Here is an 11,041-nt window from a genome sequence, read left to right on the forward strand (position 1 = left end):
ACTTTGTTACATTGGGCTGTGCAGTCGCTACTTTTACTGTTCCTTTTTTTCTTCATTTTATATGTTTTATACTCGGCCGATCTCTCATGCAGCGCCTTCTGATCCAGAGCTATAGATAACCTCCACACTGAATGAACGGAGGAGAAGCTCCGTCCCCTCCTCCACCAACAGCTGAGGAGAGAGGCTGCGTTATACCTGCGTCCCCTTTGGAGGAACATGTTTACCCTGTACCCAACATCCAGACTCTCTCATAACTTCTAAATGACGAGGAAAAACAGTCACATTATGAGCTGCTTACTCTGTTCTAAAAGGTGGAAATCTGGAGCTTTAATATAGAACAATTAAATCTTAAAGGTGACATATCATGCAAAATTGACTTTTTAATGGTTCTCTCCCTGAAATATGTGTCCCTGTCTACAAACCCCCTGAAAAGTCAAAGACTCCATTCTGCCCCTGTTCTGATTTCTCCACCTTTCTGTAAATGTGTGCTGAAACCAGCCGTTTCAGTTTTCAGTGTTTTTCATACGTCACAACGCCATCCGGTCTGTAACAGGAAGTCAGAGCTCGGAGCTTGTTCAGCCCATAGACTGTATAAAATACAACTCAACCCCTCCTCCGTTTTTCATTCCCTGCACACATGTGTGCTAACAAGGAGCTTAGGAGGGAGGCATGCTAGTTGTAGGCTGTCTTAATAAACACAAAGGTCGGTTTGACTCCCCACGTCTGCAGATTTGAAGATCTAGTGGATGATTTTTATTTGTCATGGAAAAGTGCTAGCGCTAGTTAGCATAGCTACATAGCTACATGTTGGTAGCTGTAGCTGTAGCTGTGTACCAAGACACACGTCGACATACTGACAAATAAAACAACAAGAAACACTAAATCTGTGACCAATCCTTCAGAAAAGGTCCTGCTGCCTTTCTGGCAGAGGTCGGTTTGACTCCCCACGTCTGCAGATTTGAAGATCTAATGGATGATTTTTATTTGTCATGGAAAAGTGCTAGCGCTAGTTAGCATAGCCACATAGCTACATGTCGTAGCTGTAGCTGTGTACCAAGACACAAGTCGACATACTGACAAATAAAACAACAAGAAACACTAAATCTATGACCAATGGTTCAGAAAGGTCCTGCTGCCTTTCTGGCAGAGGTCGGTTTTACTCCCCACGTCTGCAGATTTGAAGATCTAGTGGATGATTTTTATTTGTCATGGAAAAGTGCTAGCGCTAGTTAGCATAGCCACATAGCTACATGTCGTAGCTGTAGCTGTGTACCAAGACACACGTCGACATACTGACAAATAAAACAACAAGAAACACTAAATCTGTGACCAATGGTTCAGAAAGGTCCTGCTGCAGGCGCCTCTCCGTCAGGATCAGATTCTGGATCAGATTCAGAGGGTTGAAGTAACGCGGGTCTCTGAGCAGCCGTGTATATTCAGCCAACATGTAAACATTAGATCAACGTGCTGGACAGCCGAGGGCACATCCACTTCCTGAGGGGGCGTGGTCAGAGAGAAAACAGACTGTTGTGAGGAGGACTGAAGAAGAGGGTTTTTCAGGCAGACCAAAATCTGATTTCAAAGTGTTTTTTTGAGCATAAACTTTAAAGACATGTTTTGGGGACCTCTTAGACCAATATATGTTGATGAAAAAGAGCAGAATATGTCACCTTTAACAAAAAACATGCCTTGCTTTAATTGTTTATATCTATCTTTTGTATGTGATGTGTAAAAAAATCAAACAAACAGATCTTTGAAAAAACAAGTTTAAAGCAGTAAATAAGGACAGACCCGCAGAGATAAAATCACAGTTATTTTTATAAAGATTCTGAAAAAGGTCAAAATCAAAGTCATGAATTGCACCGTAAAGGTTTCCCCTCTTCCGTTTAGTAAAAATATGATACAGTATTTCAGATCTCTTGATCACTTAGTCTGATTTGATATGAACAAACATTTTAAATACACTTAATCCCTGATCTGTAGTGCGTCTTTGGTTTCTTTCCCTCCACGTCAGACCCATGGAACATACCTGTCATCACACGGAGAGCTTATTGCTCAACTGGTGACAGTTAACCTCGATGAACTCTGACTCTTCACTATCTCATCTCAGAGGAGTCCAGGTGAGCAGGTTTCATCAGCCGTGTCCTCGGGGTGGAACAATGGACAACGAGTCTGTGTGAGAACTTCCTTCTCACCTCCGAAACGTCCTCCTCTGTCACAAAGCTTCATTCAGACAAATGTTCACATTTCAAAAGGCACTGACAGCCACAGTGTCGTAATCATCACAGTGCGGCTCATGCCAGAGTAAAGTACACTTGTGTGCTTCAGACAACAAGATGAAGAATAAGTTAAGTCCCTTAAAGTAAATACACTTGAACATGCTTTGTCGTCACACCCAGTGGGGCTTTTGTTTCCTTCCACAGATGACTTAACTTGAGTGGGGATCAGAATAGACTTTGGCCGCTGCCAGCAGGGCTCAGGCTGTCTATTTGAGGCGGGATATTTTAAGCAAGTGGCAATTGAAGTCTTGTCCCTTTACAGCCCACTGAATCACCCTCACTAGACCGTCCACATTCACTGATTGTAAGATACGCTCTGAAGGCGCCCCAGTAAACAGAGGTTACAGTGAGACGGATGTCAGAAGACCAGACTGAGTATTGGTACGGGGTAGCTTTTGTTCTGGTTGTTATTTTAGTTAAAAGCAGCTTTCAAACCTCAAACCTCAAACTGACTGACTCACAAACTCATAAAAAAGACACATTTTTAAGGGTTAAGGTTCAAATCAAGGTTTGTTTTGTGTGTGTCTGCAGTCAAACATGTAAAATAAGACAAACACATTTAAAAATAAATGTTAAAATGAGTGTTTCTGCCCCCCTTTTAGGACACTACATGAGGTTACCCTTTCAAAATAAAGCTCCGTGGTAGAGGATCTAACCTTCTGCTGCAGACAGGCTGGCTCTTTTGATTCAGTGCACTATTTCACAATAAAAGCCTTAAAGTGACGGTCACAGGTGAGACCGCTGCGTACGCAATGACTTTGAAAGTATTTCTCGGTAAGGTAAGAATCTTGTTAGCTGTGAACAAAGCGACAGAGTCTGCATATTTATCAAAATAAAACCTTAAAAAATGACCTAAAAGAGAAATCTGTGGCTCAGAGTCATTAGTGTTCATCCTCTGAGACCCTGAATATGTTTACCAGACTTCTGTTCCTTAAGTATTTCACTCTAACTCCGTCCATGAGGCTCAGTCCTCAAACCAAGTTCAGTCTGGTCTTCATGAATCTGACCCCCAAATCACCAGAACCCGTTGAAAAGGTTTTAATATTTCCTGAAACTCACTAAAAAGAAAAAACAATCCCTGTTTCCTTCATGAAAAGATATGCTACGTCTGTCTTGGACTCAGAGAGCCGTGAGCAGTCATTTGGAGGCAGAGCGGCCGGTTGTCCCAGTTTTGATGTCCGTCACCGCGTTCCGACGCCGTCTCGGCGCTCAGTCGTGCATGTAGAGTCGAATGAGTCCCGCCTGATTCAGATGCTGCCAGAGGATCATCTCCAGCTTCATGTCGTGGTTGATGAAGAAACCCACCTTGTGGTAGATTTTGTCGTAGTAGTGGTCTGAGTACTTGTTGTAGTCTGGAGTCATGAAGCCGTACGCACTCACCTTCAACATACAGAAAACAATGAGACAGAGTGAGCAGGAGTACACACGTCCTGTACTCACAGAGGTGTACGCACATTTGTGTATGTCATATCCTGTATAATGAATGGACGTAGTATCCGCGACGTCACCCATCTGTTCCTGAAGCGCTGTTTTGAAGCCAATTGTTGGCGGCAGCCATATTGGAAATGCTGAATACAACCTAACTTCTGTCAAGCTAGTGTGAGGTAAAGAGGCGGGCCTTTAGCCTTTTCGCTAACAGCTACAGTGTTCCCGCCTGTCAATCAAGTCAGCCACGCCCTTATTTGGGCAAAACTAGTAAGTTTAATATCTTCAAAACTCCCACGTCCAGTGTGTGCTGATAGAGAAATGAGCTACTCAGACCTGAACTGTTTTTTGAACCAGGCTGTAAACATGTTTATTTCTGCTGTAAAGATCTTCGTCTTTGAATGGGTGTGTATGTGCTTTCCTGTGTTTCTGCAGTCAGCCTCTAGTGGACGATTGATGAACTGCAGTTTTTAGCACTTCAGCACAAGCTTCATATTTTCAGACCGGAGGTTGCCGCTTGGTGTTTGTTAGATTTTCCACAATAAGGAATGACAATGTCTGATTGTTAAAATAGAAACATAAACAGCAAAGACAGCTTTGTCCACAGGGGGGCGCTATAACTGACATAAACTGAAACCTTTCTCACAGACAGTCCAAGGCCAGCATCCACTGTACGATTTCATAAATGTTGCGATGGAAGGTGAGCTTCCACCGTCATCACGATGCACGACAGAAGGTCAGGATTTAAGAGCTCGCACTCTGTGATAAATCCGGACAGAGTTTTGAAACTTGACAAGAAAGAAAGCTCGGATAAGAAGAAAACTCTGACACACAGAGGATTAAGTCAGAGAATATGACTTCAGTTTTGAATATTAGTACCAATATCAGAAAAGGTAGAAGCTTCATGTGACTCAACTTTCGTGTCCGAATAGTTCTCAATTTACAGTGTTTGTGTGACCTAAGTTCCCTGAGGTTGTTTTCCTGTTTTATTCCCTTTAACCAAGCGACAACCTCCGGTCTTAAAATATGAAGCCAATGCGGAAGTGTTAAAACTGCAGTTCCTTGAGTGTTCCTTGAGCTTTTTAGACTCTGATCCGGACTACAGTCCTGAGCAAAGCCCCTCATGGGGTCAGAGGGGACTGGCCCGAGGTGGAGCGAGAGGGGCAGTCAGTAGAGTCAGGGGAAGCAGAGGCAGGGGACGGGGAGTGAACGCTGGGGAAATGTACGCTCTGCAGGAGGCGGGCAGAACGGCAGGACGGGGTTTGATTGGTTTAAAATGTTGGACCCCAAAAACAGTGATTGGTTGGTGTTTTCCCAGGTTTACTCCGGCTGTAGATAGCAGGGTTTTTTACCTCTTTTTTAAGAACACATTATGTATTGATTACCATCAGGACATAAAGATCATTTTAACCAGTATAACAAAAAGTGGATCTAAATCTGAACACCAACCCCAGCTTTAAGATATTAAACGTACGAGTTTTGTCCAAATAAGGGCGTGGCTGACTTGCCACTGTAGCTGTTAGCAAAAAGGCTAAAGGCCCGCCTCTTTACCTCACACTAGCTCGACAGAAGTTAGGCTGTGTTCAGCATTTCCAATATGGCCGCCGCCGACAATCAGCCCTCAAAACAGGCACTTCAGAAACAGATGGGTGATGTCACGGAGCCTACGTCCATTTATTATACCGTCTATGCCTTTAACTCTGGACAGGTTTCGTGTACGTGTAAAGCACACTTTGCACTAAACCTGAATCTGATTCTTCAGGTTTTCTCTCTCTGACACGGAGGTTACTTTTACGTGACACCTCTTATCTGCAGCTGAAGTTTCCTCATATTTGACTGTAGCACAGGTGGAGAAGGACAGGACCTGTTTGAGTGTGTGTGTGTGTGTGTGTGTGTGTGTGTGTGTGTGTGTGTGTGTGTATGTGGTGAGGTTTTCATAACATCTATTTAGGTTACAATCAATCTTGTTGTTGGTAAGTTAGTGTCAGTGATGCAAATTAAATCAATACCTCCTCTGAAATGCTCTGCTGCTAATAAAACCGGTGTGTGGTGAGATGAACTGAAAACACAGGAGATAATAATGCCGACTCTGTCCTCTGATTTCATTCTTCCGTCACAGAAAAGCTGGAAAACTGGTTTCCAAAGTCCTGACATGTTTGGATAGTTGATGTAATCCCAGGTTAATCTAACCAGTAAATAAATCATGAAGCTGGCACTGCAGAGGTTAACTTATCTGAGCGGACTCTTTAACAAGTCCCTCCCAACCTCTACTCATCTGAGATCCGGTCTTTACAAGGCCAGCTGCAGGGAGTCAAAACATTATCACGCTATCAGGTGCAGCCTTGTCCTCTGGTAAATAAGCAGCCAGCTGATTGTGATGTGCAGTAATGAGGAGCTCTACCTGGTCACAGGTGTGCAGAGCAGCCAGCAGCATCACAGCTCCTGTCGACGGACGGTAACCGTTCTTGTGTTTGCCATTCAGAATTCTGGAGCGGAGGAATCTGAAATAAAGATCACACGACGTGAATACATCTGAGGGATGCACATACAGGATGTTACAGTGACACAGTAAACAGACGCTCAGCTTCTCTTCTGGGCACACAGAGGCGTGGGAATGTCCCGCCGCGGCACGCTCGGCTCTCGGCTTCTTCTTTTTCGTTTAATCTCATTTCAAACTGTTTGAAATTCGAGCCCGGGCTTGTTTCTGTGCACCTGCTCCTCTGTGAATCTCTCACTCACCTGTTTCTGATGTAACGGATGAAATCGGGGTGATACATCTTCAGCTTGTCTGCCGACACGTCCTCTCCGAAGTACTTGGTCGGACTGCAGAGAAAATACGACAGGACTGTAAAAATCACACGAAACTTTGAGGGATGAAATCTGGTCTGAATGTGTTTCATGGGAAATAACAGTTTAAATGCACTTATACTCACGGTGCAATAACAGTTTAAATTCACTTATACTCATGGTGCAATAACAGTTTAAATTCACTTATACTCAAGGTGCGATAACAGTTTAAATGCACTTATATTCATGGTGCAATGAAAGTTTAAATGCACTTATATTCATGGTGCAATAACAGTTTTAATTCACTTATATTCAAGTTGCATTATCAGTTTAAATGCACTTATACACATGGTGCAATAACAGTTTAAATGCACTTATACTAAAGGTGCAATAACAGTTTAAATGCACTTATACTAAAGCTGCAATAACAGTTTAAATGCACTTAAACTCGCGGGCAATAACAGTTTAAATCCACTAATACTCACGGTGCAATAACAGTTTAAATGCACTTATATTCAAGTTGCATTATCAGTTTAAATGCACTTATATTCAAGGTGCAATAACAGTTTGAATGCACTTATATTCAAGTTGCATTATCAGTTTAAATGCACTTATATTCAAGGTGCAATAACAGTTTAAATGCACTTATATTCAAGGTGCAATAACAGTTTAAATGCACCTATTTTCATGGTTGTAATAACAGATTAAATGCACTCATACTCATGGTGCAATAACAGTTTAAATGCACTCATACTCACGGTGCAATAGCATTTTATATAAACTTATACTGACGGTGCAATAACAGTTTAAATGCACTCATACTTACGGTGCAATAACAGTTTAAATGCACTTAAACTCACGGTGCAATAACAGTTTAAATGCACTTATACTCATGGTGCAATAACAGTTTAAATGCACTTATATTCAAGGTGCAATAACAGTTCAAATGCACTTACTTCATGGTTTTAATAACAGATTAAATGCCCTCATACTCAGGGTGCAATAACATTTTATATAAACTTATACTCACGGTGCAATAACAGTTTAAATGCACTCATACTCATGGTGCAATAACAGTTTAAATGCACTTATATTCAAGGTGCAATAACAGTTTAAATGCACTTATATTCAAGGTGCAATAACAGTTTAAATGCACTTATATTCAAGGTGCAATAACAGTTTAAATGCACCTATTTTCATGGTTGTAATAACAGATTAAATGCACTCATACTCATGGTGCAATAACAGTTTAAATGCACTCATACTCACGGTGCAATAGCATTTTATATAAACTTATACTCACGGTGCAATAACAGTTTAAATGCACTTATACTCATGGTGCAATAACAGTTTAAATGCACTTATATTCAAGGTGCAATAACAGTTCAAATGCACTTACTTCATGGTTTTAATAACAGATTAAATGCCCTCATACTCACGGTGCAATAACAGTTTAAATGCACTTATATTCAAGGTGCAATAACAGTTTAAATGCACTTATACTCATGGTGCAATAACAGTTTAAATGCACTTATATTCAAGGTGCAATAACAGTTCAAATGCACTTACTTCATGGTTTTAATAACAGTTTAAATGCACTCATACTCATGGTGCAATAACAGTTTAAATGCACTTATATTCAAGGTGCAATAACAGTTTAAATGCACTTATATTCAAGGTGCAATAACAGTTTAAATGCACTTATATTCAAGGTGCAATAACAGTTTAAATGCATCTATTTTCATGGTTGTAATAACAGATTAAATGCACTCATACTCATGGTGCAATAACATTTTATATAAACTTATACTCACGGTGCAATAACAGTTTAAATGCACTTATATTCAAGTTGCAAAAACAGTTTAAATGCACTTATACTCACGATGCATTAACATTTTAAATGCACTTAGTTTAAAACAAAGGTAGATAAAAGCTGCTATCCTGGATGTGTTAAGATGCAGGGTGTGTTATGTGTTGCTTACTCTCGTCCCTGTTCCTTCCCTCTCTCCACCAGCGTGTGCTTTGCCGCGGCCTCCACCATCAGGTAATCGCGGTCGTGATCAGGCAGGAAAACGTACCGTGTCTCCTGTTGGAGAGCAGCGGAGCGTCACATGACGCTGATGCGTTCAGTGAAGGACATACTTTCACATTGTGTTCTCACCTCAGACTGAGGAGGGGCCAAATAACCGGCTCCTCTGTAGCTCCTCAGAGAGTTAAAGAGTGTGTTGGTGGAGAAGGTGTAATGCGTGGTCCTGGACCCCACGTCCTGCTCGAAGCCTTTAATGATCGCCCCGTTGGTCCTGAAGATAAAGAAAGTGCACAAATGTTGAGAACACAACAGTTTGAATTCAGGACGCTGGGTGAGATTTAACTTAGGACAAATCCTCTTAGCTCCCAACACAGCTCATAATCTGCCCCTCTTTAGGGCACACCAAGAGGTTTTACAAAGATGTGACCCAGCGTGCCCCAAAGTGCTTTTGAGAGTTGACGTTTTTTGGGATTATGAGGTTAATGAGAAGGAAATTAATCAAATGTTAAATTGAGAAATGAGACGGCACTTCAGGAGTATTTGCATCAACTGAGAGGAGACCGTGTAAAACCTGGACGTGGTCTCACTGAGGAGGTGTTTTGAAGCCCACAGATGATGGTCCCCATTAGAATGGACGACTCCTACTAACTCCTACCTGATCTCAACACAGGCCGCCCCCTAGCTACGCCCCTTAAACTGTACATGTTTTGGGGGGTAAGGGTGTTAAAACCTGCTTAGGGCTCAAAAACAGTTAAGCCAGCTTATCAAAGGACGTGGAATCAAAACATTTACGTCTGAAATAACATGTTTTTGTTGTTCACCATAAAACACACAATGCATTTTGTTTTCATTACGGGAAGAGGCGACAAGCTTGTTTGACACACTTTAAGTCACTGTGAATGAATGTTTATATAACAATATAAATACCTGGATATATTTGCCAAAGGAAGGTTTGTTTGGTTTGTATCTTTCTGAATATGAACTCAGCCTTGTTTTTGGTTTTAAGGGCCTGTGTCCACTTCAGATGTTTTTCCTCTGGTAATGCTCTCTACCTTTGAGGTGTCAGAAGTCGTCTCATGGTTCTCCCTTCCCTGACAAAGAAAACGTAGCATCTGCTCAGACTTGGAAAATGTCTGTTTAGTTTCTCTTCTACCGTAGTTGATGACAACGGCTGCTTCTGAAACCGCCTACTACACTATCAGTATGTACTGATGTGGCCTAAATTCAGTATGTAGCATGTGAACAAGAGCAAAATCTGCAGTATGCCAAACTACTCGGGTGTCGTACTGATTCAGGAAAATGTCACAGTATGCAGCGGACCAGTCTGCCTTGTGTACAGTTTCCCACAATGCACAGCGCTAACGTTCTCCTTCTTCCACTTCTCAACTTTTGAAATCACAAGTGATGCTAAATAAGAAGTTTCACTTTTAACTTGGCCGTTGTTTACTTCCGCTTTCCGAAACAGGAAATCCAGCGATGCCTGACCCAGCATCCAACAGAGATGTTATACTACAGACTGCCTTCAAACCAAGCGGCAACCTCCGGCCACGAGAATTGAAGTCAATGCGGAAGTGCCAAAACTGCAGTTTCTTGACTGTCCACTAGAGGCTGGCTCCAGAAGGACCAGAAACCACATACACACCCATTCAAAGAAGCCGATCTTCACATCAGAAATAAACATGTTTACAGCCTGGTACAAAAATGTAGTCTGGATAGCTCACTTCTCTATCGGCTCACTCTGTACGGGGGGCGAATTTTTTCATAACGCAGCAATTTTAAAGATATTAAGATTAGGAGTCTTCCAATGAGAGGCACAGCTGACTTGATTGACAGGCGGGAACACTGTAGCTGTTGGCGAGGAGGCTCAAAGCCCGCCTCTTTACGTCACACTAGCTTGTTGTGTTCAACATGGAGCATCCTGCAGAAGGATCTGAGAGGAGCTGAGAGAGATATTGAGACTTTTAAACGTAAAGTAAAAACGTATTTATTCAGTCTGGCTTTTTATGTAGGGTTTAACAATTTTATTATTTACCTTTTACTATAATATTGATTTAAATGTTGCTTTATTATTTTAGTAATTTTAACTGTTATCTTATTATATTTTAATGTATTTATTCATTCATTCATTTACTCAATTTTTATTTATCTACTCAGTTTTATTGATATTTTTAGCCTTAGTATATATTAATCAACTCTTATCCTTACCCTTTTTAAATCTATTTATTTTCACTATTTTTATTCTTAATTTTGATGCTTTAACTTTTTTTAATTATACATATTTTATTTTTGGTGTGCATAAGTCTCTTTTTTATTTGATGTTTTCTTATTATATTTAATTGTTATTATTAATTTTATTATTATTATTATTATTTATTTATTATTATTATTATTATTAATATTTTTATTATTATTATTTTTATCATTATTTTTTATTATTATTATTATTATTATTTTTTTTAATTTTTGTTATTTTTTTATTATTATTATTATTATTTTTAATTTTTATTATTATTATTATTAT

General features: G+C 40.5%; 1 protein-coding gene across 1 annotated transcript in view; it reads right to left on the reverse strand.

The window, feature by feature from the left end:
• Positions 1–1,800: 1,800 nt before the first annotated feature.
• st6galnac (ST6 (alpha-N-acetyl-neuraminyl-2,3-beta-galactosyl-1,3)-N-acetylgalactosaminide alpha-2,6-sialyltransferase) overlaps positions 1,801–11,041 on the reverse strand; it is a 26,229-nt gene continuing 16,988 nt past the window's right edge. The window contains 5 exon segments of the mRNA XM_034707554.1: positions 1,801–3,659; positions 6,106–6,205; positions 6,444–6,527; positions 8,474–8,577; positions 8,653–8,791. Of these exon segments, the coding sequence (XP_034563445.1) occupies positions 3,489–3,659; positions 6,106–6,205; positions 6,444–6,527; positions 8,474–8,577; positions 8,653–8,791 (598 nt within the window). The 3' untranslated portion in view covers positions 1,801–3,488.

Source organism: Notolabrus celidotus, chromosome 18 (genome assembly GCF_009762535.1).
Source record: "Notolabrus celidotus isolate fNotCel1 chromosome 18, fNotCel1.pri, whole genome shotgun sequence".
NCBI lineage: Eukaryota > Metazoa > Chordata > Actinopteri > Labriformes > Labridae > Notolabrus > Notolabrus celidotus.